This window comes from Mesitornis unicolor, unplaced genomic scaffold (assembly GCF_000695765.1).
Source record: "Mesitornis unicolor isolate BGI_N332 unplaced genomic scaffold, ASM69576v1 scaffold9418, whole genome shotgun sequence".
Taxonomy (NCBI): Eukaryota; Metazoa; Chordata; class Aves; order Mesitornithiformes; family Mesitornithidae; genus Mesitornis; species Mesitornis unicolor.
Genome location: NW_010201137.1, coordinates 53,272 through 81,259, shown reverse-complemented (window position 1 = coordinate 81,259; position 27,988 = coordinate 53,272). Strand labels below are relative to the sequence as shown.

At 46.4% G+C, this 27,988-nt stretch overlaps 1 protein-coding gene across 1 annotated transcript in view; it reads left to right on the top strand.

Annotated features, from left to right (window-relative positions):
• TMEM132D (transmembrane protein 132D) overlaps positions 1-5,870 on the top strand; it is a 7,467-nt gene extending 1,597 nt beyond the window's left edge. Inside the window, exons 3-4 of the mRNA XM_010189976.1 lie at positions 1,665-1,888; positions 4,686-5,870. Coding sequence (XP_010188278.1) covers positions 1,665-1,888; positions 4,686-5,870 — 1,409 coding nt within the window. The remainder of the gene's footprint in view (positions 1-1,664; positions 1,889-4,685) is intronic.
• Positions 5,871-27,988: the final 22,118 nt, after the last annotated feature.

The window sequence follows — 27,988 nt, the reverse complement described above, 5'->3', positions numbered from 1 at the left end:
AGGGAAAGTTAACTACTTATTCCTTTTCCTCCATTAACCCACCACCTCAGGGACTGAAGCACTCATCAGGTGTGCAGCAGCTTCTTGCATTAGCAACAGAAATTGAAGCCATAAATTTTTGAATGGAGCAGAGTTGCATCGAGGGCTGGAAAACACAGAAGATATGCTTTTCTCTTCTTAACTTGTGCTCTGAAGTATATAGGTTGTAATTTTAGCAAATTTAGCCCAACCTGTTTCTGATTATTTTTGTCTAAGGCTAGATTTGAACCCAGAGCCAGCGTATGGGATATCGCAGACATGCAGCTGGTGAAACAGCTCAGTCTTCTCAAAGCCTGCGTTGACAGCAAAGGGTAAAGCAAGAATTCACCAGTGCTGGTTGAGGAGCTGAGGCTGGGATGCGAGTCCTGTGGGATCGAATCCCTGCACATCTTGCAAGCTCAAGCAGTGTGTTACAAAATACACATGCTGGGGTCCATTCCAGAATATGCACAAAGCAATAATGACAATAGGTACTTCTAGAATGATGGTACAAGATGGCCTGATCAGTGACAACCAAGCTGTGTCCTCCATGGGGCAGTTTCGGCAGTTTCAGCTAATATAGCCAAGAATATGGCCTATAAATACCACTGTATGTGTGGCTGTGCCTTCGTGTCCCTGCTCTGAAGTAACTCACCTAAACCTATGCATCATGGTATTGGCAGCTTTTCATGTATAGCTCTTCCTGCTGTGCAGATAAATCCTGGCCTAGAAAACACAGTCCCAGAAGAGGGAAAAAACCGAGATTAATCCTACAAAGTAGAAACACGCTAACAAGCACTGGAACAGGAAACAAATCTACCTCTCCAAAGATGCTCATCATCCCAACCTGTCAAACCAGAAAACAGCAACCACACCTGTCGATAACGCGGGTTGTCAGGGCTGGAGAGATGAGATTCAAGGCTTTTGACTTTCTGCAAAATCTGTAAAGGTTTTCTGAACGACTTTCAAAAGCTCTGGAACGTTCAATGCTCCTACAAGTGCACATTAAACTGGGGAAAGAAAAGCAAGGGGAAAAAGCCGAGAGCAAGTTATATTTAGAGAATACGTCTTGTAAACGGCTTCAAAAATGTTCTGTACCCTATATGGATCATTAAATTCAACTTGTTTGCTAATGGGCGTCTTTGGATGTCGCATATCAGTCCACTGACCTCCATGAACATTTTTTAATTCAGAACTAGTTTTATCTGTCAATTTTGTATCCAGTACCATGAGTGTTTATTGCAGCAGTACATTAGCCTTTCTCTCTGTTGGATAGAAACAAATGTATTTTATTCTATGGATTGTATATAAATGTACAGATTGCATTATTTATATGCTTGCTAAAAACATGATCATTAATAAAATAATTGCATTTCACATCAAGATTACATTCCCAAATAGTTAATACATCTAAAACAGATGCGGTTAGCACATTGCAGAGCTGAATGGCATAGCTGATCAGAATTACATGGGTAAAAGACGTTAGAAGCACCCTATCATTGTGGGAGATTTATAAAATGTGACCAGCCATTTCCTAACCATATTGTAATGGTGTCTGTCAGCTAAGTATAATTCTGCCCATTGACATAAATATCACTTACCTGTGTTGCAGTAGCTCTGTGTCCCTGTTTTGGTGCTGTGCAAAACGGCTGTTGCTAACTTCGGTTTTTCTTTCCAGATATTGTCCCCCCTTTCAGATGCTATCTTGGCCGAGAAGACGGTGACAGTCCTGGATGAGAAGGTGACAATAACTGACCTGGGAGTGCAGCTGGTGACGGGGTTGTCGCTCTCTCTGCAGCTCAGCCCAGGAAGCAATAAGGCCATCTTTGCTACAGCAGTGGCACAAGAGCTGCTCCAGTCTCCGAAGCAGGTACCAGTGCCCACGTGTACTGTGCTGTGGAAGTACACCTCTCTTATTCACTATACCTGACATTACAAGCTGATGCAGTCAAGGAGATTTTACTTCTTTTTGTTCTTATCAAAGGTTTTCCTTATGGGCACTTCTTTCAGAAGGCCACCAGATGCCCTAAGAGAAAAACAAAGACCTTGCAAAAATGGCACTATGTCTACACAACCCTAGTCAACAAATGGGCACCCTCATCTGTCGTGGCTGAACCCCATAAATAACACATGCAACTCGATGTATCATAATTAAGCAACACTCCCCCTCTTTCTGTCCCATCCAGCACCTGCTAGATGAGAGGAGATATTGCCAGCCAGATTGCCAAGGTCAGCATCCCACCACAGGCAATCAAATCAACCCTTTAAGCACATCTTTAAATGCAAAGGTGTTTTGCACAGCGCCAAACTCTTCTTCTGTTAGTTACTTTTTGTGAGCGTGTCAATCCCTTTCCTTCTGATTCCTTACTAGAAATGAATCAGCATCACTGACTCATTTCCTTATTCATCATTTCATAAACCATTTTTGTTCCCCTGTTATTCTTAGTGCCTGTGTTAGGGAACCAACAGTTATCAAGGGCTTTTGGATTTTGTCATGTCCCTGTTAGACCCTGCTTGATATTTGTCCTTGTGCTTCTGTCTACATTAGAAATTTAAACGTTTTTTTCAACCCAAATCCATCAGTCTGGGACTTACATCAAGGATACACTGGGCTCTTAATGCTTAAACATGTTCTGAGCTTTAAAAGTAAATGATCATGGCATGCACGTTTGAAATCTGGCCAACTGTTGAGACGCTTTAATTCATCATAGGGTCTTATCCTTGGGATGCAGGATGAGAAATAATGCAGAACTGCTGTCTTTATAGGGTGATAAAAATCAGGCTCCCACAGTATTCCAGGAGCTAAGAAATCAATGCCAGGCTGCTCGAAATAAGGCCAGTGGGCTAATCCATTGCCGACATGGGGAGTTAAACAAACGACTTTGAAATCAGCCCAAAAGCTGGGGTTGATGGCATTTAGCCCCAGTATGCTGCCCAGCACTGACATTTCGGTTCCCAGAACTGAAGTCTGGATGAGTCCCCCTCTGGATGCAAAAACACTGGATCTGTACTAAACCAGCGAGGAAAATGTGCACCCTCCAAGGACTGACTGTGTTTGAAGGCATCTGATTCCTTCCATTGCTTAGTGCAGGATTTTCAGAGCACAATCCCCATAAGCAAAGCAAGGCAAAAAAAATTATTAAATGATTATGCAGGTTTAAGCAACACAGTGGGAGGATGAAAGTTGATGACATAAATTCTATGCAGCCTTCAAGAAATATCCAAAGATTAATAAACACAAAGCCAGGATTTATGACAGTGTCAGCAAAGTCTTAGGGCTCTGTCCTGAAATAGAGACAGAAGCAAATCTCCCATTGAAGCACGAGGAGCTTTATGGCTGCAACAATTTCAGAACCAGGCCACTAGATTAGGCACGATACAACCCCAAAAGACTGGAGGCTTATGCTCTGTGATCTGAGCAGGTGAATGACTATGAGCTACGAACAATTTAAAATACAATGGTAAATATTTATTCTCTGTATATGTGTTGAGTTGGAATGCATGTACAGTCTGGAAAACTGCTTGTGTAAAGAAATGAGACTTTTATAATCACACTTTCAGCAAGTACAGTCATTCACCCATTGATTGGGTGTTTATCTGTCAGGCTCTTCCTTAGAGCAAGGTGACTCCAATTCTTACCAGCTAAGAGCTCACATCATTTTAGACGCCAAAGAATCCCCTCATGAAGTCAAGAGTCTTGATGTGGGTCCTCCAGTGCCTAATAACATGCAAATATCCCAGCCAAAACACAGCAAGTCAGGCCATCAGAAACAGGAATTAGCTTCCAGGAGAGCAATCTGAATTTTGTCTGTAAATGATTTCTCTGTGAATGCCAGGATTTTTTCAGGTAGCACGGCAACGTTCAATAGCCATTTGAGAGTCCTTACAGGACCCGATTTTCAGAAATGGATGAAATCTGTGAATGCTTTAAAATGTTCCAAGTTAGAAACCGAAAGTCAAGGTTCCCAGGAATGCAGCACCAATAGAGATGCACAAGTACAGGATCAGGTTGGGCTCATTTGCATTCAGTAAACCTCCGTGCACTCTGCAGTACGCAATCTGCATTGCTTTGACACAAGATTAAACTTCATTATTGTCTTGCTTTTAATTGCTAACAAGCATGAAAATTACCCTGGCCATTTCCTAAAGAAACAACTGATCCGTTTCCTCTGCAAAACACTGATTTAATCTGAGGGACAAAAATCAGGGGCTGAAGGTTTGGAGCCCTGTGTGGACCCACTTGCTATATTAGGTATTTTTTAACGTGTGTTGTGCGTAACAAGAGGAGACTTTGTATTTTAAGCAGTTTAGAAAGAATGTGATATTTTTTTATCATTTAAATATACAACAGTAAATGATCTCAGTTGCTGGTAATGCTTTCTGACATGCAATTTATTATGGTGCTGAAGTAGATTCTGCAGAACCCAGGGGATGCAGCTCCTTTAAGCACCTTTGGGGAAACAAATCTTATTATCAGTGAGTGTTTTAAACCAGTATTTCTCTCCATATCTTGGCAAGATATTAATTTTATTGCTCTCCCTTTTTATTTCTTTTCTGGTTATAAATGGTATGTGGATCTTGTGAGGAGGAGAGAATAGACCAGGACAGAACATATTTCCCTCAATGTTCATTCTAAGTGTGCATATATTTGGTCTTTTGTATTATAGGAAGCAGCCATCAGCTGCTGGATCCAGTTTAGTGATGGATCTGTCATGCCCCTGGATATTTATGACTCCAAAGACTTCTCTTTGTCAGCCACATCTCTGGATGAGAAGGTAGTCTCCATTCACCACGACCCCATATTCAAGTGGCCTGTGATTGCTGCTGAAACAGAAGGCCAGGGGACGCTGGTGAAGGTAGAGATGGTGATCAGTGAATCGTGCCAGAAATCCAAAAGAAAGAGCATCCTCGCTGTTGGGAGTGGGAGCATTAAAGTCAAGTTTGGGCAGAGCGATGCCAACCCTAACATCAGTGACAGTAAACACAGGGGTGCTGGTGTCCACCTAGAAAACCACACCAGTGACCGGCGTCAGAAAACCACCCTGCAGGAAAGAGCTGGGCTGGATGGCCAGTATTACAGCTCCTCAATGGGCCACGAGCAAGGCAAAGGGACCACCACTCAGAGGTCTATTTTGAGTAAAAAAGAAGACAGGGAAAGCCTCCTGGATGACGACAGCCACCTGCAGAACATCCCGATAGACTTCACCAGCTTCCCTGCGCAGGTGGATCTGCCAAGAAGCAACGGAGACTTAGAGGAGAATGACCTAGTCCAGAGCCCTAGGGGACTCAGCGATCTGGAGATAGGGATGTATGCTCTTCTGGGAGTCTTTTGCCTGGCAATTCTGGTCTTCCTCATCAATTGTGTCACTTTTGCTTTGAAGTACAGGAACAAACAAGTTCCCTTTGAAGAGCAAGAAGGCCTGAGCCACTCTCATGACTGGGTTGGGCTGAGCAACAGGACAGAACTTCTGGAGAATCACATCAATTTCTCATCCCAACAAGATGAACGTATCACAGCCATTGACAGAGGAGTGGACTATGAAGAGAGCAAATATCTCCTCAACACAAATGCCGCCAAAAATACCAATGGACAATCTTTCAGGTCGACTGAGACCACATTCACTGAAGGGAAAGAACTGAAAAGTGAACCAACTGCTTCTCCTACCTCTAAGAGGAAACGGGTTAAATTCACCACCTTTACCACCATCTCCTCGGATGATGGGTGCCCAACTGTCAACTCAATCTTGATGAGTAGTGAGGATGACATTAAATGGGTCTGCCAGGACATGGACCTGGGGGAGTGCAAAGAGCTTAAAAACTATATGGAGAGGTTACATGAAAATGTGCAGTGAGACACAAAAGACTTTTTGGTTTGTTCATGCGTTTGTTTTTCACTCACCTTCTGCCTTTAATTTTGGGTAGTGGGGCAAATTGTTGTATTGATAACAAGAATCAGCTGGTGGTCGATAACTCAATGGAGCCCCAAGAAGCCACCCAAAAGCAGCTGGAAGAGCAGAGATCCTGGACAGCTCTTAAAATTCAAAGTCTTCTCTGTGCTCAGAGCTGGAAGTGAGAGATGCGTGTGGGTTTTTGATGCATGGTAACATGAAAAAAAAACCTTAGCCAAATAGTGCGGTCTCATTCTCTGAGCTTTCCCAGGAAATCAATAAATAAAACAAACTCCAGTGCAGTTTGGCTATTACAAAGTTCACACAGCTCTACTGTTCGATATTGCAAGCTTTGGTTAAAAGCAAAAAATTGGTCTCAGAATAAATAGATCCACGGAGAGAGCGTGTCATTGGAGCCACATGCAGAGAATATCCATCCGAGAACATTAATTTAAAGCTGACAAAAAAAAATACAACAGAGTGAGCAAAGCAGTTCCCAGAGCTGAAAAGTCACGAGTTTCCAAAGATTCTGGAGGGGAAAAAGGAGGAGCTGGGCTGTTTACAAAGCAGCGTGTTTGCCTCCCAAACACTGCTAATGGATACACATACACAGCTCAAACTGAAACTCTTTTTTTAGTAGATGCCAAGGTAATAAACTTTGCCAGCCGATTTTCGGTATTTCTTAATTTGTAAAATAGGAGGAGATATAATCGCTACTCCGAATATCACTCATATGGAGGAAGGTCTTTTGGAAAGCCTGAGAGAACAAGCTGTTTTTAAAAGCCCACTTTATTTGCTTGTCCTGTTTCAAATTTGTATTCCCAGCCGTTTTCCCATCGGGTATCCTGAGGGTACGTCCTAGCACCGGTCAACTTTGGGACCATGTGGTTTCTTCCTTCCCTTCCCCGCACACTCGCTTCTCCTCGCTGTGCTCTCGCCAAGCACAGGCGCTGTTGGTACCACGCTGGTGCTCGCTTTACACGCTGCCGTTTACCAAAGCCGGCCCCTCTCCCCTGGGTAAGTGTGGCTTGTGCTGAACGCAGACACCCACCACAACTGCCCCTTTGCCCGTCCCCTTCCCCAGGAGAGGCCAGGTTGTTCGGTTCCTCCTGCCCGTGCTCCTCCAGACCCCTGCTCGCACGTTTGGAGGGCACTCGTGGGTCACGGAGGAGCGCTGCACATTCAGCAGTGAGACTTGAGCAGCTCGACTGGTAGATAACATTTGTTTCTCCCAGAGGTGATGATTATCTTTTGTTGTCCTCTGATAAGGATGTACATATGGTAGGATTTCAGTGATTACCCTTTGAATCCGCTGTGCCCTCCAGCCCTAAAACCATGACAGTTTTTTGTGAGGTCCAAAAGCAGTCTCCAATGACCAGTGGCAAAGTGTCAAAGCACTAATAAAATCCAGCTTTTATTTCAAATTATCCTTCATTTTCCAGAGTGAGACCTTGCCCTCTTTTTATTATTAAGTCTCTTTCTGTCATTGAATCTAGGTTGCTCAGTTTAATACACACCCTCCCTCCCACAAACACTTAGATTGAATCCCTCTATATTTAGAATGTACTGTAGATTGTAAGAATGTAATATATATATATTTATAAACATGCCAACTGTGAATAAAATTTGCATTTTAGTGGCTTCATCTTTTTTCCTACTCTGAACGCCTCTCTCCTTTCACTGTCAGAACATTTACCCTAAAAGAGACTGGCACCAATATGGAGACTTTGATGGAGCGGTGAATTAAGGCTCTTGGCACAAACTAGTCACCAAGTTTTACGTCGTGCAATGTCGGGGGGGGGAGAAGATATCAAATCAACAACGTGTTATGCTACAAATGTATCTGCACCACGCCACCCTTCCAAAATTTGGAACTATTTGCAAATAAATCCACATGCCTATTTCTAGCTTGAAAGCCTGATATGCGAGTTTCTGATTTTGGTGCGATGGGGAAGAGCCGCATTTAGCTAAATGACAGTGCTCGAAGAGTAAGTTGATGTAAACAGGGCAAATGTGCCCAAGGCTTTGGAGATGAATACCTGTGCATCAGTTGGTCTTTGCTTTCTTGCAGCACCTCCCACCGAGGCCGGGATCACCCAGTGCAATGCCAGGACAAAGCGCAGCAGTGAGGACAGCACAGTGCAGGGCCCAGACTTGCTCTGCATGAGCGCTCAGGTGAGGGAAGAAGCTTTGGTTCCCTAACAAAGCTCTGCTGCCTCCCAGCAGGTCCAGCAGCGTTCTAGCCCACTGTCTTGCCTCCAGTTTTGGAGCTATTTTGGGTGCTTTTCGCACATCACTACACTGCGTCCACAGGGACTCACCTTTAGTAATAAGGAGCTCAGGGTGAAAGTGGCCAAATCTCAGCTAGCAGCCTGTGCGGATCAGATGTGTGCATGCATGCAAGATTGCCTTGCAAAAGCATCGCTGCGTGGCCAATCTTTCTCCTTCGGAAGGAGCAGGTACAAGCCACTCTGGGAGCAGACTGTCAGAATTGCTTTACCAACGAGCTGCTGTGGTAAATCCAGATTTCTGCGTTAGCCGCCTCTGGGGAACGTGAAGAACGAACAGCAAGTTCATCTGGTAGCACAAACCACTGCAATGCTCTCCCAGGACAAAACAGCCGCCAGCTACAATGCTAAGGATACTGACATTCAGATTTATGCCGTTCCGCTTGCTCAGAGGTCCCTGCTGTCTCTAACAGCTGTAGCTTGCTATTATCCATAGGGCAATGCTATAAATAATACCACATATTTAGAGTGCTCTCTGTCCATAGATCTCAAAGTGCTCTGAGCAAGGTGGATTCCTTATTGACACGGAGAACACCAAGGTTAAATGATTTGCCCAAAGTAACATAGGAAATCTATGGACATCACTGCCCCCATCCCCCTTTAAAGTATCACAGGCGCTGACGGGATCCTGAGCTCTGCTCCAGGAGAGGCCAGAGTGGATTGTGGCCATCTGTATGCAGGCAAACACTCTTAATTAATCTGCTAATAGCAGAACAAATCAAGTTCCTGTAGAGATTTTTGTCTGCATATATCTATTTATCTATTGGTGGGTGTGTGTTTGTGGATATTCACTTTCTAACAGCACAGGGCCCAGACTTTTAAGTGAGAGCTTCTGCACCGTGGAGCATCTCAAGGGGGAAAGCTTGTGTTTCAGGCAACCAGGTGAGAATCCCATTTGGCAAATGCAGGGGGCTAAATTCAGTTCCCCATCATAAAAGCTGTGATGGTGTTTAGATGCTGTATACACATAACATTTTGCAGCAGTGGTTCCCATTGGCAATCTCTTAAGCCTGATAAAGAGCCCAGCTGATAGCAAGCAGTCTCCTGTGAGTGTTATTAATTACTTCTTTCTTTTTTTCCAGTTGCCTCCTTATTTTCATGTTTGAGTAGCTAGACCAGTAGGCTGACACAGGCATGTTAACAAAAGATAATGTGTCTGATGCAGTTTGGTGTTTTTGAGTAGCAACTTGATGGTCCTATAAATCAGGCAAGCTGGTTCTTTACTGTCTTCCTTCAGCAGTCTTAAATATAGAGTGGTTTAGACTAAGATGCATTAATACACTTATGAACTCAAAGTCTGAGCAAAGCACCTAAATAACTGGTTTGAAACAAGAGCTCTATGGAGGTAAGTGACTTAAAAAACCAGAAGAGGTATTAAATTGATGTGCAGCCTGCACTAAGTAGCTCTAGAAACTACTTTCACACCTCATTTCAATAATGAATGAGATGTAAATGAAATGAGCACACTGGAGACACTTCAGTTCATCTCTGTGTATGTTCAGCTCCTCCAAGACTGCCTGCTCTCATTCCCCTGTGTCTGTGGGGCTGCTGCTCTGTGGAAGATCCTTAGCGAGAGCTGAAGGACTCATGTGCTGCAACTCAGAAGAGCCTTTCATGTGTGTCACTTCTTAGGAGCAAGTGTTGGTTGGACTCTCGTATGTATGGATCAAGCAAAGTCCAGTAAGCATCACTGAGGAATTAGCTCAGGCAAGGAGCTATTGCTGCCAAATGTTGCCTTAGAAAATGCCTCAAGGATTTAAATAAAACCAAACCTCTCAGATGAATTTATTCAGTCCTTGAAAGCCCAGGAACTCTGTCACATACATGTTTATTGTAATACCATGTCCTATCCATGCACACTATTAGAGCTCTGCAGCAACACATCTTGTTGCCTACAGTCCAATGCCTGCCATATAAAATCAGTTCTGTATTACTGCACACAGTATTTTATATATATATCTATATATAATATAGATATATCTAGATATAGTATGTCTATATTACAGCCCACACTATCAGGAGTACACAAGACATTGCAGTTTGAAGCAGGAGAGGCTTGTGACGTGCAGGCGAGTTGCAGGGTTACAGGACTCATCATTCACTGCCATGTCTGGCCCCAGAATGAGCTGCCTCAAGGGACCAACACAAGTTAGGATAGCCCCTGAAAAGTGCTGAGGAAGAGGACTTGTGTTCTGCTTCCAGTTTGTTTCTCACTGCTTGAAAACCGACAGGAGTTGCTGCCTATGCACTTAACAGCAGGCGTATGATTAAGCACCATTCTGAATGGGGGTTTGGTTTCCAGCAGCCACTGTCCTCGTGCTTAACTAATGTCGCCTTGCTGTTAAATTAGTGATCATCATTGTGCTGTTTGGCTTCTTGGTGAAAGTTTTAATAGGTAAACCTCAAAAGTGGCAGGAAAAGTGGCCTGAGAAGAACCAAGGACTTGGTGCATCGTGTCCAAAATCCAGAGCCATGGAAGGACCAGGATTACGTGAGTCAAACAAGTATGCCTGAAACTGGATCATTTTCTACCTTTTTGCTGATTTGATATGAAGACCCCTGTCAACAAATCCTTCATTATGCAGGCTTCCTGCTCCAGCTCTGCGAGGAACAGCAAATTAAGCAGCCCATGTATGTAATATTAATGGCTGGAGAAACAGCACCGCTACTCTGTTTGTATGTACTGCCAATGCTCATTAAGAAATTCCTGTCACATTGTAAAGATGGCTGGTAGATTACATACGACAAGTTCCTGCATCTCTCTCCTAAAAACAGCCCCCAGAGCCCGGAGGGACGCATTCACCACGTTTGTTTGCACCATCTACCAGAACTCGCTTCCTCCCTGTTTCGGTGGGTGCAAATGAGGCCTCCTGTTGCATTTTCCTCTTCTGCAATCACAGACACTTCTCTGACCCTGACTGATGCTGTGCTGGATGTTAGCTGTTTGGTACCTAAATTCTGTGATACCTGACAGAGCTCAAACCTCTTTTACCAGCACCAGAAAGCTGTGGCTTTGAAGTGTAACAGGCACTTTGCTTATTCATGTGCAGACCTTTGTTCCTAATAATTAAATTAGAGCTTCCTACAGTCAGTTACTGTACTAATGACCTAAAAACTAATCCAAAGAGCTTCACTGCTCAGCCCTGATGACGGGGGACTGCGAAGATGGCCAAGTGTCCCATTTTCAGCATTTTACTGAGCTCGGTAAGCACAGATTAACTGAGTGGAAGAGAAATAAGGATAGGAGTAAAGGGGCTATACCATCCATAAGCATACACTGGATGTGTCCAGTCACCTTCAGCAGAACTGTGGGTCCAGTGACAGCTACAGATTTTCGCTGCACCTTATCCCCCATCTGCTCCTGCATGTTCGTGTCTCAGCCTGCCTATAGAGAGGCCAGCACCAGGAGCTGGTCCTGGGACCCCCAGCTGCATCCTTGTGGGCTGATGCACAGAGCAACGTCCCTTCAGTGAGGCATCAAAACCAGACGTTCCTCTGAGCAGTCACCCCTGTGCTATGTCATGAGGCCCCACTGCAGGACTGACAGCTATCAGCACCTACCTTTGCCTCAGCGAGCATTCAGGGCTGCCCAAGCTCTTTGGTGTCTCTCTGGGTATTAACAGAGAAGTGTGGGCTTCACAGGAGGTGCTAGAGCAGTCCCCCAGAAGCATTAGTTATTCTCCCAGCACTGATAATTCATGTGCCTCTGATTTTCTACTGCACCTCTTGGATTGTTTGCTTGGACTGAAGTCTGCAGGACTGTGCCTGCAGTGCTGCACACTGGGGCATGGTCTTTGGTGGGAGGTGATGTTGCTGCTGCCCTGGATGCTCCTGAGATGCTCCCTGACAACACGATCTGTATCCATGTGCTCTGCTCCTGGTGAGTTTCTCCCACCAGTACAGATGCACCTCATGCCTCCCGGTTTCTCCAGCAAATCTTTTATCTGCTCAGACCCCATCTGCAATCTTGTGTCCAGTGCTGGGCCCTCAGGTCAAGGAGGACAGGAACTGCTTGAAAGAGTCCAGCATGGCCACAAAGTGATGGAGGGAGTGGAGCATCTCCTGCTGAGGAGCGGCTGAGGGAGCTGGGGCTCTTGAGCTTGGAGCAGAGGAGACTGAGGGTTGCCCTCATTCCTGGGGATCCATTGGGAAAGGGCAGTGTCAGGAGGAAGGAGCCAGGCTCTGCTCTGGGATGGCCAATGCCAGGACAAGGGGCAATGGTCCCAAGCTGGAGCACAGGAGGTTCAGGCTGAAGATGAGGACAAAGTCTGTCAGTGTGAGGGTGGCAAAGCATGGCCCAGGCTGCCCAGAGAGGTTGTGGAGTCTCCTTGTGTGGAGACACCCAAAGCCCTGGCCGTGTTCCTGTGTGACTGCTCTGGTGATCCTGCTCTGGCAGGGGTTGCACTGGGGGAGCTTTCCAGGGCCCTCCCAACTCCTCATGTTCTGTGATTGTGAACACCTATTTTCCGTTCTGCTGTCATCAAGCCAAAAACCCAAATGGCTGTGCTCCTCTCTGCCATTAATAACCGTTTACAGTTTTCTTTCATCAGCCCTCCCTCTCACGCCTAATCGATAGTTTTGCTCTTAGCGTTTGGCATTCCCTTCTGTTCCACCAGTCCGGATACCAAGGTCAAATCAGCCCCTTTTGTATTTGTCCCTTAAATAAACAGTATCAGGCTGCTCTGTCTTAACGCAAAATATTTTGCAATACTGGAAACTGCAAGTATTGATCAGATCCAGCTCCATACCCAGCTCCCTACCAGCCTTGGCTGTAGTTTTAATACAGCACTCAATAATGTGTCTTTTGTGAGACCGGTTCATACAGCTGAGGAGGCATTTTTGGCAGGCTGCTGGTGCAAGCTCAGATAGTTTTTGTCACCGCACCGCACAGCCCTTACACAACCGCGCCAGCCCCTGAGGAGCAGCAGGATTTTAATCAGCTCTTCTAATTGTTCTGTCCCCTGGTCTAGTGCAGAGCTGGTGTCCCCCATTCCTAAAGCACCAGTGACGAGGGACTGTAATTGAAAAGGATGCTCCCTCTAACCCAGTTTTAATACGATTTGTGAGGCTGCTGGGGATGATTGCTGCAAAGCAACAGCAGAGAGGGAGGACAGACAGACAAGCTGGGCACCGTTACTCAAATCAGGCCTTAAACCAGGGGGAATTTCAAGGTTTTGGAGCAAGAGCCATGCCAGACTGCAGAAAAAATTGCTAAGAACAGCTATATTATGTTGCATTGTCGCTCCTAAAAAAACCAGCATTGTCCTCACCTCCTTCAGAGCCGCACCATTACATCTTGAAAGCCTGGTTCAGCTTCACACCCCCACCCCAGCAATGGCCTGGGCTACCAACAGCCTCTGCTCCCTTTGGGGTCTGGGCTTGGATGCTCTGTGGGGGATGAGAAAACAGCAAAGAGGGGGAGAAAGGAGCAATATCGGAGGTAGCAAAGCTGGGTTATGGGGATGTTTTGTAGCCTGATGTTTTGGGAAGGGGGGCAGTAATAAATGCTGTCATTTCTGGGCTTCATGAGCTGTAAACACCCAGTTGTGAGCTGCAATGAGCCTGGTATGCCCAGCTCAGATTGGGCAGGTCCTGGCCATGCCTCATCTGAATCCTGTCCTTGTCTGCTCCTCAGCAGAGCAACTGCCTTCAGTGAGAAGTTGCTGGGTTAATCACGAGCTCCCAATCCCCTACCCAAGAGAGCTGTGCTTGGGCTTGGAAATGCCCCACTCATTAGTATTATCTGCTGCTTTGGCTTTGGAGGGATGCGAAGGGTGGGAGTTGATAATTTTCTGTTACAAGGCAGCAGGAAGCCTTAAAAAATACATCATGGTGTAGTTCTCTGGATGTGTCTAAACACACACGTGTGCCTTATGTTTGTGCTGTCCTCGTTTCTAGCCTTAATTCATCATTGCTTACTACAACTTCCCCCATCCCCCATTTTAATATTTTCACTTACCGTACTTTGAAGAGCTAGAAATAGCTTGTCAGATTGAGACAGCTCTTGAGAAGTTTAATTTTCCTAATGCTTGTTGGAAATCCCCTTTCTGAAGCTGCAGCAATATTAAGGTTCTTAGCATCAGCTGCGCGGAGAGGGAATTTGCAAGTAAAGCTGTCAGTGAATTGCAGTTGGGTTAGGAGCGGCTTGACGGGTGGGCGCGGGATCTTGCTGTGGGTGGCAGAGCTGGGAGGGGTGGGTGAGTGCCAACCGCTTGTTTTCCCTCTGCCAGCTCGATGGGAGCAGAGGTAGTCAGTCCAAATTAGAGCAGAGGCACACGGAGCGTTTACACGCGAAGGTAACAGTGGTAATGGCTTTTGCTGTCCAGTCCCCACCCGGATGTCGAATGTCGCTGGTCCTGGCTGTCACAGCCGGTGGGAACTTGTTGCACCTCAAATCCTGGTCGCTGGTCCTGCGATGGTGGCCTCTGCAGAAGGATGCTGCTGTGTCACCCCCTGTGCCCCTGCGCCCTAATGGGGACAGCCTTTTACAGTGTGAGCGCTAAAATGTGTGGGGATGGGGCTAAAGGAGGCTTGAACTAAAGCTTTACTGGCAGCGCTGTGCATTACCTGAGTGTTCAGTGCCGTTCCCAGACGGGTAGCACTGCTGTGATGGATTCTTCATATGGAGAGAGGAAATGAAAAGGTATTTTGCAAAGAGCCAGAGAACAGCAGTTGTCAGTGAGCCTGGCTATTGACAGCGACAGGGAAACGCAGTAGTTTGGGAATGGCAATCTGTCGATGTCTGAATCCTTGTGCTTGCTTCTGTGTCCAAATAAATGCCCCTGTCTCACAACTGCACACACCAAGGGGGAGCGTTCCCTCCGTGTCACCAGCGGGGATGTGAATAAGCAGCCGCGCTTGCAAAAGCAGGGCCCTAGGATGGGGGATGCCAAGCTCTGGGGTCTCTGCTGGGGCAGCCGTGGGTGCTGACAACCCCAGGTCGTCCTCTGAACCCACTGAGGGGCAGGGCTGAAGACAGGGCCAGTTGTATCTGCTGCTGCAGCGGGGCTGGGACCAGACCACAGCCCACAGCTTTGCAGTGCTCTGGCTCTGGGCCATTTCTATTGCTTGCTATTGCATATATTTTTAATAAAAGACAGGCAGTTTGTGAGTGGAAGTGCCAATTGAGTGCCTTCCCCTGGTGGGAGCCCCGCAGCTCTGCTTGCTGGCTCTCATCAAGGTGCTCAGAACACGCGATGGGCTCACACTGCAGTTCAAAGGCGCAGGGATGCAGTATCAGCCTTCCTCTATCCTAAGCAGAAGCAAAACAGTTAAGTGAGATCAGAAAGGCCGATAATTCCTCCACCTCCTCCTCTTTTACCACCTGCTATTTTCTTCCCGAGTGTCTGGACTCAAAGAATTACTGAAATTAAATATAGCAATTCAGGCTGCGCATTGTTCCCTGCTCTGTAATGTGCCGGAGTGGCACCTTTGTATTCATCCATCCAACCCCATCTCCTCAGATGTGCTGCTCACACAATAGTTATTGTTGTAGAAGGGACCTGGAATGAGCTCTTGCATTATTCACTTCATTTATTTTGATACAATATTTGGAGCCACTTCATTAAATTCTCTTACAATGTCCTGTCATTTTTTTCCCCGTCTCCTTGCCAATGCCTGGCTCACACAGATAATATTGCAACAACAATATGGGGTGTGGGGAGGTGGGGGAATGGACTTGTTTGCTATAAAAGAGGCTAGCTGTGAATTATTTACCTTCGCCCATTGATCTCAGGATGCTTCCCCTCCCTCTCCCCTCAAAAAAAGTACAACTTGAAACACATGGTTTGCATGTAGTAGATATGGGCAATAAATACCTGGGCCAATTAAGTCTTGAACGCTCAGTGTGTGGATATGCAGAAGAAGCCAGGCTATATAAACATCCATTTACTAGTGCTGAAAAGTGAACTACAATCTCTCTCCTCTTCAGGTGTTTGCGTAAATGCGACAGATCAGACACGTAAAACAGATTTTTATCCTTTTTACTGTTGTAAATGCTCGTGGTCCAAGGAGGGGCTGATGCACCACAGCCTCTCCATTACCCAGGGCCTGCTGTTCTCCTGGCATCGCAGCATTTGTGGGTGCTTTCCTCCCAGGTGTGGCTCCACATTGCTCCAGGGGAAGGGGCAGGCTTTGGCTCAGCAGTTCAGACTCCCCAGTGAGCAGGATGGGTGTCCAGGAAACCAGTTTTGTGCAGAGGAGCTCAGAAAATGAACCCACTGCAATTCTTCCCGGGTTGTTTTTGTCCAACACTTCCATCCTGCCTCCTCATAACGCAATATTCACGCAATATTTAAGATGCAAAGGCATAAGGGCTCCCCTGCACTTGCTGTCTGGCCATGTTTTAAGCAGCTTCACAAGGTTACCTGTGTCCTTGTGGGGGTGAAGTGCCTGTGGTCCAGTCTGTGTGTGCATGGAGGGGATGGTGCAGCTCTATCCATCTGTCTGGCACCACTTCTGGTCTGGACAGGACCCAGGTGGATCTCACAGGTTTTTGGAGCTCCTGTGACACTGCGAGCAGCCCTGCCTGCAGGTTGGGGATGCTGCTAGAAACCTTGTGGTTGTGAGCCATGTATTACCCTGTAAAACAGCAGTGGCCAGGAGAAGGGAGGACATAATAAAAGCAAAATTATGCCAAAAAGGAGTAGGACAGAGCAGTCGATTAAGCCAAAACTTTTCAGGGCAGAGAAGTGTTCAGTCCATGTAAGTGGAGGGAGGGATGGGCAGGAGCCTCCATGATCCCAGCTGTGCCACAGCAAAGCCCGTCCTGCTCCTCGAATTCTGCCACAGCAAATGCTTTCTGGCAATTTAACGTTAAAATGTGAGAACATTGCGGCTCTGGGGACAGCCCCAGCTGATGTTTGGGAATTGGAGTCAAGTCTGCCTGAATAAAAAGCCACAAATACAAAACCACCACAGGCAAATGAATATACTGGATCCGTGGGGCTGTGGTGGTGCCTTGAGCGTTGTCTTGACCAGGAGTGAACTGTGTCTCCAGATTAGGCTCTGGCTTTGCAGGAAGTACTTTTCATTTCATGTACGTAGTTAAGCTTATTGGAGTAACAGAGCTGGTCCTGTATTTACCCAACGTATGTAAACATACATTCATTCCACCTATTTGTCCTTATCTTTGCTGTTCATCACCCAAAGCCAAAATACCCCAGGGACAGGCATGTATTTGTTTGGACTGGACAATAAATAGCAATCTGGAGGTAACTGTAGGTCTCAATGAATGAAAACCAACTGGCTGTAATTTCACTGCTGGGGAAGGCATTTTCTTGGCCTGTCCCTGGAAGAACAGAGCTGCAACCACCTCTGTGGCAGCTGAGCCAGTGGGAAACCACAGGCCATGGGAATTGCCTAATGCAATGTGCTTTCAAACCCTTGGGACAACTACGGGACGGAAAGAACTAATTATGGTGATGGGAGATTTATTATTTTCTGTGCTAATAAAAGCCTGCCATTTCCATACGTCTTTTTGGGGCTGCAGGGAAGCTCCTGGCCACAGCAACACCCAGGAGCTGGGGTGGGTGCTCTCCTCCCAGCCTTTTAATGCGGGCTTTCTGCAGCAGCATAAATTCCCTTCCGTGACAGATGAGAGCCTCTGAGCCAAAGGCAGCCAAAAACTCTTTTTCATCCTAATTGCTCCGCAGCCCGTTCCTCCTTCAAAAAGTGCCTTTGCTGAAATATTGCAGCCACCATAAATTTTGTATGTATTGAGAGAGCAGCATGATTATTTGGCTGTTTAGACTATATTTGCCTCTAAACACGGAGCGCGGTTGATATCTGAACCTGGCGTGTTGATTCATCGGTTGCATTTAGTCAGGAGGCTGGGACAGCTTTTTGGAAAGAAGTTACAAGCAGCAGCTTCCTTACAGAGGTTGTTGGTCATTATTTAGCTCCTTGGTGGTGCCAGGATTTTGCCAGGGAGCAGGAGGGGCCTGGGGCTCGCCTTGTTCCTGGTGGCCCCAGGAGGCTGCGCTGGATGGCACCCATGGGTGCTGGGTCACCAGCAGCACTGCCAATAAAACAGCACCTCGTACCCATATGGAACACATTATATAGGAATCTATATAACTAGATATAGGAAAGCATCTTAGCATTTCCCTTCCATTTATTTGGAGGCCGCTGTTGTGTTTTGCTCCTCTTAATTGGGATGTTTCAGCACCCCGTGCTGTTTTTGGGGACTCTGACAAGATCACAGTTGTTTTCACGTGTGGTGCCGAGACACAGTCAGAGTTTCCACCTGGTTTTTGTTCCTTTCTTCAGCCACATCTGTTGCTATCAGAGCCGAGCTCTTGAGCTGTGCGAGGCACCAAAATGCAAGAGGATGCTGCTGTTCCAGCTCTGCAAAGCAGAGGAGGTTTCAGCTCATAAACTCTTCATTTGCTGTGTGGCTGGGGTTTTGATTATTTTTTTTACTTTGTGGGGTTTATTTTTCATTTTTTTTCCTTATGGAAATGAATATTCAATATAAAAATAAAATGCTTTTGTTTTTGGGAATGTCTTATGAGAATTTTCCCGTAACATTTCGAAGGGTTTGGGCTGCCTTTTAAATAACCTTAATTAGGTAAAGCTGGACTCAAAAGGCTTCATTTGCAACTATTCAAATTAACTTCTTTCTGGTGGAAATAATAGAGGAGGGTGATTCAAACCACTATTTTATGCTGTTCTTTAAGCGAATTAATCATCCATGTATTAGTTTACTTCAGTTTAAATTACCATAGAGGGAGTAGGAAAGGGCTCACAGGGAGCCCAGCCTCCAAAGCCAGCCCTGTTTGCAGGGGGCAATTTGTTGTGTTAATTGATTGACATTTACATATTGGGTCTGGGAGAGAAAAGAGAACACACAGCACAAACCAGTTTTTGAGCCGTTCGCAGCCTTGATGCAGAAGTCAGTTAAAGATCTCACTGGAAAGCAGGGGGACAGAAGCCTGCTCCTGCTTTATCAGTTGTAAAACACTGTGTGCCATCAAAGCCAATGCGGAGTGATACTCCACAGCGTTTTTATTTGTGTTGACAGTCATTTTAATTGCTCTAGTGACTCCTGTTACAATTGTTAGTGTGTACAGTATTACTACATGGTACCTGTGTGGTTTGTTTAAAGCCTTTTGAGCTGTGTCGTGGCTGGCACCGCTTCACAGCCGAGCTGCGCCTGGCACCGCCCGTACCTGCCTGCACCCATTCCCAAGCAGACATGCAGATATATCTGCATACAGAAATACAGCTGCTTCCTGGGAGAAAAGGGAGGCAAACAGCAATATCGTGGGCACGTACCCTTATCCCCAGCAGTACTTATCACCGCAGGAAACCAATAAGCAAAGAAGCGAACAAAACCCCAGGTAAGCACAGCCATCAGAGCGGGGCGCAGGGGGTGTGTGGGTGCACCGAGGGAGGTGCCGGCTCCCCAGCAATGAACCTCTTTCCTTGCCCGTTTCGCCGGTGCAGCTGCAGATGCTGTTTTCCTCCTCGCCGAGCTGCGGCCGTGCTGATTTGTGCCCGCAGCATCCTTCATCCGCCTGCGCCCAACTGCTGCACGGAGCAGCTGTTCCCAAAGCCCCCGCACCCCGGCCCTGCTGCGCCCTGTGGAGCCACAGGGGGAACACGGGCTTGGGTTTTCTCCAGCTCGGGATGGGTGATGAGCACGGGCAGGGGCGGTGTGGGCACAGCAGCACTGGCAGTAGCTTTTCCTGCTCATTATTCTTTTAATTACAAATGCTTGTTTCAGTTCCATCCAGTTTGATGTGGGGAATGTTCTCTTTCCATTGCTGCAGCAAAGGGCAGCACTTTCCAAATGGTCTCTTGCCCAGCAAACCCCATTTTATAAAGTCTGCATTTATTTTTGTTTTAATGGGGACCACGATGGTTGTTGGTCCATCCTTACCTCTGAAACCATGGCTATCATCACTGTTAGTAGGACCCTCTAACGGTGCTGACATCCACAATCAAAATTAGCTTTTATTGCTGTGCGTTTTGATATGTTTGGTTTTATTCTAGTTGGCAGATGTTTTCTAGCAAGGAGTTCAGGTTGTTAAACGGGCTTAAAAAGCCTCTGCCAACACCCCTGCGCACCACCTCTGGTTTCCAAAGGTGCAGAGCAGGGCTCTGGGTCCCATTTGTATTCTCAAAAACCTGGTGGGAAGAGAATTCTCTTGGTTTTGGAGCTGCAATGTTCATCATGCACCGGTGAACTGGAGAGAGTTGGGCCCAAGCAGCTGCTTGGGGAGCGGAGCTCATGAGCACACATGGGGTTAGGAGCTGGAGAACGGATGCTCCACCCGTGCTGGAGCTCAACCCGCAGCTCTGGAGCAGAGGGTACCAAATCCCCAGCTTAGGACAGTTGCTAAAGCCCGTGTCCTGCATGGAGCAGTCCAGTCTGCACGGCCGTGCTGGGATTTCAGCCACTGGCAGTTACGGGGCTGCAGAAAAGAGAAGTGAAAGGTTTTCAGAAGTGTAGGACTCCTCTGCTCCAGCCGTTGCACCCGTATCGTGCTGGCTCAGGAACTGGGGAGGATTCGGGGAGGGGAATGATTAAGAGTGGAAAATGTCTCATAGATGGAGCGAGTTGAAGAGTGCAATCCATGCCGTGTAGCAAAGGGAGCTCCTGGGGTGCTTTGGTCACCACCCGTAAGTGCTTATGTGACGAACGTGAACTTGAACAGACTCTTTAATCCATCGGCAAAGACATGACCACCTGGGTGTGAAGCTGTGGCTGCACAAATGCAGACCCCAACTGGTTTCTTATCGCGAGGGGCCAAGGCACCAAGGATTGCAGTAGGTTCATTGCTCGTGGTTTTAGATGTTTTTCTGGAAGCAATGGTCAGGTTCAGGTGCTGCCACCAGGCTGGGTGCAGGAAGTCGGCAGGAATCTACTCTGACTTAGATGGTCATGGTGTTTATTTTGGTCTCAATAAAAAATAACCTGGCAGCCTCTGGGTAAGGCTTTCTATAGTAAAAAAAAAGGCAAAAAATAATGTTCTCAGCTCTTTTTCAGCTCTAATTCCTTTGAATATGAACTGTGTTACATCTGAGGCACGCTAAGGACTGGGTTTAGTCTGATGCAGTCACGTTATCTCTCATTTCACTGAGGTTAACTGAGAATATGTTTCAAACTGCATATTGCTCATTGCCCATGAACAGCCCTGGCACGGAGTTCACTGCAGAGCGATTCCCACAGACTTGTGTGTCCAGTCCTTCAGTGCTAAATCCTGACTGTAGCTGCCCCAGAGCACATCCAAACTGGGATACCTGCAGTGCTCACTTTGGCTTCCAGCACCTGAGCATCTGAGGAGCTCGGCAGCCCCGCTCCTGGTCCTCGCTTCATTCCCATGAAGTGGGGCAGGCGTCTCCTGTGCGAGCGTGGCCACCCCAGGCAGCCCGGGCTGCACTGAACTCACCCATGGCAAACACTGAATGTGGAGTTAGTCTTTATTTTGGAGTACACCACTCTGGCCATACTTATTTTGACACAGCATTGCTATATATTTTCCTGGTCTTCCAGAATATTCCATTAACCTCCGCTTTGTTGGTGGCTTCGACTCGGTAGTCGGGATGGAAACTCAGGCTGCCAGCCCCTGCTTTTAGTCTGAGCCAAGCGGTGGCGATGAAGCCGTGAGTTCTGAATAATTCTGTGTGTTTTCTCCCCAGAATACCGAGCCTCAGCCTTAACCTCCCCGGTAGTTCATGGTGCTCACAGCTGAGTTATTCGATTAAAACATTATTTTCACCAGCTATTTGAAAGCAGCGCAGCAATCTGATTTATTCTCATTGTTAGTGCTTGTGTGTTTAGCCTTTCAGCCGAAATGAACTTACCGTTGGTGTAGCACTAATGCCAGGAGAGCTATTGTATGCAAAAACAATGGAGCATAATATGCAGCAATGTGGGTATTATTTTGCTCAGGCAGTTGAACATATACATAGATATATATATATATATATATATATGCACACAGAATGGAAATTATTTGGTGGCTTAGGGTGTTTTAAGTTCTTTCCCTGTGAATGGGTACCTGCAGGTTTTGTGCAGTTTCCCCCAGCAGCAGTCGGGGTACCCAGGGCCCGAACTCAACATCTAAGCCATTAGAGTCCTTCCAAAAATGCCTTTGTAAGGCTCATCCTCTTTAATAATGTCTTAGGGTGGATTTGTTGTACATTTCTTCACAACCAGTTGACGTGTTACTGAAAGTGTAGCTTTCAGTTCTTGTGTACGTGGATACTCAGTCCACATAAGCTTCGTGTAACTGAATATTAACACTGCCATGACAAAATGTGACTTTCCTCATTAAAAGTAGAACCTCACGTATTTCTGACCCCCAGGATGAGAGGTTTAACCCTGCAATGTGTTGAGGGCAAACTGGCAATGAACAAAGGGAAAAGGAGGGCAAGCATCGCCAGCGAAGCCTCACTGCTGCATTGCCATTAAGGTGTTCATCTGTTTTTTTTCCTTGCAACCGATGAAGCAACAAGTTTTTATTTAAAATCAGTTTATCTTGCTCAGTCCTTCATAGCTCAAAGTTAAAGCCCAGAGGGATGATGTGACTGATTTTCTCTTACTTTCTGAAGCAGAAATGCCATACAGATCTCTCCCAGCAGTGCAAGCAGTCAAGTGTGCTTGGTTCCCACACCTCCCCAGCACACACGAGGGTGTACCTGCTCTTCCTGGTCCGGGCAGACACCTACTTCAGCTGTAAACTCTTCTGACATTTCTGACAGAGGTAATCACAGTGCTCTGGGGGACTTTTGGCCTTACCAAAAATAGATGGGAATGGGGGGACATGCATTTCTGAGAGGATGCTGGGGAGAACGGCATTGTGTTATGTGGCTGCTTCTCAAAGAGCACCACTAAAGTGATTGCTTCGTCTCCAGGCTTTCCTCTTCTTTTTCACTTCCCATGAATAAATTACTGTCTGAAATCTTGAAATCTTCCAAAATCAAGACAAATTAATAGAAGTCCTTGTGCGCCTGTGTTATTTGTTCGTGTGACAGCTGCAGAGGAGCAGGAGCACATTGTACTTCGGGTGATGCAGGGTCAGGCTTCAGGAAGGTCCCAGTAAATCTGTTCTGACTCGTACACACCTGCACGGTGCAAAGCCGAGGATGGATACAGGTTTCTGTGGGATTTGAGATCAAGCCATCCCGTTTTCTTTGCTTAAACCAGAAACCTGCTTTGCTGGAATTCAGGAAACAAAATCTTTCCTCAATTAAAAGTTACCTACTGCTGATTTTTATAAAGCAATCAGATTGCGTTGCCTTCTTCAAATGTCATAGCAGAAACAATACATTTATGAACAGATTTAACTGTATACAGATAGCGAACCTGTTCTTTGTGGTCTGTAGCTGTGTTCAGTGGATGGGTGAGCACCATCACCCACTCTCCTTGTTCAATCAGCCCCACACCACGCAGCTGCCCAGGCTGGGGCAATGGGAGCTCAGGGAGCCCTGCACCCAGGGTCACTGCTGTCCTAACAACACACACGATGATAGCCCTGCACACCCCACACGTGCAGGATATTGCACAGTTCACAAGGGCAGAGAGACCTTTCTGGCTTCCAGGGTATCTGTTTCTTGAGGCTCCTCCTTCACGTGTTTGTCTAACCCCTTGTCAGAAAGTTGGTACCTGAACTTGGGGTGGAATTGACCTTACTGAGATGTTGGAAAGGTCTCACCCCCCTCCTTCTACCACACACAAACCCCTTCAGTGGGTGGATCACCCAACCTGAGGCTGTGGTGAGGAACGATCGTTTTGATGAGGCCTGGACCATAAGGGAAATCGGGACAAAGAATTTTCTGTATTTACAAGATTCTCACAGGAAGGTGAGGTTAATCTTGCTAACCATAAAGCAGCTTAGAGGAAACCAGTTCCTATTTGTCTTCATGCAGAAATTCCCCTGCTGAGGATTAATTTCCAAGATTTCCTCCACTTGGGGCAGGATGAGCACTTGTTCCCCTCTCCCCAGCTGAGCCATTCTGTGTGTCCATCCCTGGCACCAATTGCACCACTGCCCCTTCCTGCCAGACTGGCGCAGGCACATCACCCCTATCTGGCCTTTGCCTCCAAAATTCAGGAATTTGACCTCTTCTACATCAGTGTTGCATGAAACCTTCCCATTTCCCCCTGATGCCAGCAGAACCTCAGCACATCTCTGTTACATGGCTTTTAATGTCCTGGTTCAATTGACTGCCTGGGGCTGGGGCCGGAGACACTAAACAAGAGACATAAGTAGGAGCCATCCATGAGAGTTAATCACTGCTGCTCAAAGGGATCAATGTTTCCTGTTTAAAAATGGGATTTAACTTTACAGGTGCTCGCAGCCTGAGGTCGAGTGTAGTGACAATACAGACTGAGTCTCTTAGGCTGGTCCTTCTCCATTTAAAGCCTGATGAAGCTGGGGTCCTACAGTGTGATCAGCTGCATGGTGAAGCTCTGCTTCAATGGGAGGAAAGCAGTTGTTTGCAGCAGTCTCAACCAGGGCCTGACGAACAAGCATTTGTATTCAGCCCCATCAAAAATCCCATCGCTGCGCTTCACTGGGCTGCGGAGAGATCACAGCCCAGGAGCAGAGGATTTATTCTGGTCCAGAGAAGGCCTTGCTGTGTGATACGTTCCCTTCCACACACCAGTTCAGCCCCGAGTCTGCTCTGCTGTCTCCTGACGTGACATTCAGAATGATGCTGCGTTGCACTGGCGGAACTCAGACAAGTGCTATGACAACATCAGCAGGCTGGAGCTCCTGCAGTGACCTGTGCTGCCATCAGGAAATTCTCGCCTCACAGAACAGGGTCTAGGAGGCATTTTTCTTAAAATTGAAAAAAAAAAGTCCTTGGTTTGCAGTCTCACCTGCTGAAGGCAGTAGTTCTACCAACTGGTCTTCTACTCATCTTCAAAACAAATGCAAACCTCTTGAAAGACATCACTGAGAATCCATCAAAGCTTCCCCTGAAAACAAATGCAAACCTCTTGAAAGACATCACCGAGAATCCGTCAAAGCTTCCCCTTCGTAGCAGAGTAGTTGAGGATACACCTTTTATTTCTGCCTCATCTGACTTTCCTGTTTCGTTCGCCCCTTCGTAGCAGAGTAGTTGAGGATACACCTTTTATTTCTGGCTCATCTGACTTTCCTGTTTCATTCATGGTTTTCTGGATATGTCCATGGCTATGTCCATGGGTCCATCCATGGGTACGTCCATGGGTACATCTACAGCTCCCACTTCTCAGCAGTGCAAAGTGCCCTGGGCTACGGCTGCAAAGGGCATCCCACAGCGGAGCTGGGTTGGGTGCCTGGGTCCTACCTCTTGGCCAAACCTGAGCTCAGCAAGCAGGGAGATAAAGGACAGAGGCAGCTTCAGCCTGGAGCAATGATGCAGTGGTGCAATAACACCTTGGCAGTGATGGCTGGGAGGGAGACTTCTCTCTGCAAGCTTAAACACAGCCTGGTGCTTTATTCAAACAAATGACATGCAGGAACAAATTTTTTTTGAGTGGAGGGGATAGAAAAATGATCTCATTAAGCTACAAAAAGTAACTAAAAAGGAGGAAGATGTAGTAGATGTGTAATACTCCAGGGACACCTTGGAGGATTTCCCAAGGCTACAACAGTAAGAGATGTACTCAGTAAGAAACAGTAAATACAAAACCAAAGATGAGCTGCAGGCTTCATGAGAGACTTTAAACCTGTTCAGAACAGAATCATTATTAGGGTCATACAGAGATCAAAAAGAGAGAGAAACGGTATTAAAGGATGATGAATATTCAGAACATGCAATACTAATGTTCTCCTATTCCAGAAAATGGTTACTGCATTTCTTCATTGCCTCTCACTTCGCTAGACTTTCACAGAGGAAAAGACGCAGCGTTTCTGCCTGACTTGCGGTGCGCTCTGTAAACAGCAGCACCGTCACTGATGCTTGGCCAAGACAAACTTACGTGAGACCGCATTACAGTGTGAGCCAGCCTTTAATGCCTTTGTTCACAACAGATAGCACCTTGCAACCCTAAAGAGTCTGATGCCATTTGAGCAGTGAGAGGTAAAGCCACGATGGTGTCACGGTCTGACTCTGAATGCAGCACTGACTCCCGAATTGTTAATGTTTTGTACCAATACTTGACAGCATTGCTCCTTCGTTGGAGTGTGTTACCTTTACAACCTTGCTCTCCAAACAACCATCGTCATTGCTGGATTGTACCAGGTGTGTAAATAGGGGTTGCAGAGCCAATAGTTCTTGCCAATAGTATTATTTATTATTATTTCTAGTGTAGACCAGGACATGGTGGTGGTTAAAGCCACACAGGGAGCCTGCAGCCTCCTCCCTCCCCAAAAGCACTGAGACTCCGTGCCAAGGATGGGCAAGCACTGCCCATCACTTTGGGTGACCTGGCAACACAGCACAGTGATGCAGGGCGCGAACACTTGTACGAGTTAAACAGGAATTGATCTGGTTTTAATGTGGCTTCAGGTGGTTTCTTACTTAAACATATTTGTAAAAGAAAAAAAAAAGCCATGCAAGAAGCTAGGAGGCTGCAAGGGATGGGAAACACCATCCCCAAAGCATATAAGCTTTTGACACGTTACTGAAGTTAAATTAATTTTCCCTAAGTCATCTCCCTTCATTAAAGCCACTAAAATAACAGCACAGCTTTCCAATGGCGGGGCTGAATCTCTGAGGCGGTACAGGGGCACTTCAGTGTCTGATGTAACCTGGCTGAACCAGGCAAATGAAAGCAGTGGCCTCTATCGAGCGAGGTTATAGTCAGAGCTGGACTTATGGCTGAGGAGATCCGTGCTGAAGTAAAGAATGGAAATGGCATTGTAAAAAGCATATTAAAATACCAGGAAAGAGGAGTTACCACTCGCTTCTGGAGCAGGGAGGGTTAAAGGGGCTGTAGGGCGGTTTTAATGCTGTTTTGGGTCAGGTGTGACTGTGATTTCTCATCTTCTTATTAAATGTTTAATTTTACACAAATGCTTTAAATTAGCTTGATGGCAATGCTGGAGGGAAAACGAATTTGTGGAATAATTTGTCAGGCTCTGGACAACACATTATTTGAAAAGGATGAGAGATTTCAAGTGGCCTCAATAGTTAATACCTAAAATGAGATGTCATAGGAATGACACGAAATAGTTACTTGATGAAAACAGAGTTCATTTCAAGAGGATTAAATTGCACATAAAGAATAGCCACTGCCTTTAGAAAATGTATTTTTTTTAAAATTTAAATTAGAAATCCTGGTTTTACCACACAATTTTACTCTTACATTGGTGACCATAAGTGGTTTTTTTAAATAGTAGCTCCTTTACCTTGCAATTCTAAATGCAATTCAGACTTTGGAAGATCAAGGTGTTCCTCTGGCTGCATCACCAGAATTGAAGGAGCCGGTGGCATCGAGGAACACTGGGACACGTGCAAGGATGCACCGAGCAACTGCAGCTCAGGCTGCAGGGACCCGCTCTTATATCAGCTTTGAGTTCCAGATATTACAGCAACTGCATTGGGATCAACCAGGGGAGGGTGGAAGGGAAATAAATTCGGGAGTGATGAAATTACTCTGGACAACTTAATGAAAAAAACTGCCCCGATCCCACTGAGCCATTAAATGATTGATTTCCACATGGGAGCACCCATCTCCTCTGACAAGCCTTTGACAAAACTGTTTCTTTATGTTCTCGTGGAGTGGTTCTTCCCCAGAATTAAAAAGACTGAGGGGAGAAAGGGACAGAACAGGCTACGAGCCCAACAGACAGGAGAAAATACGGCCAAAAAGAAGACTGAGGTACTCGTGCATTCACTAAACAGAAA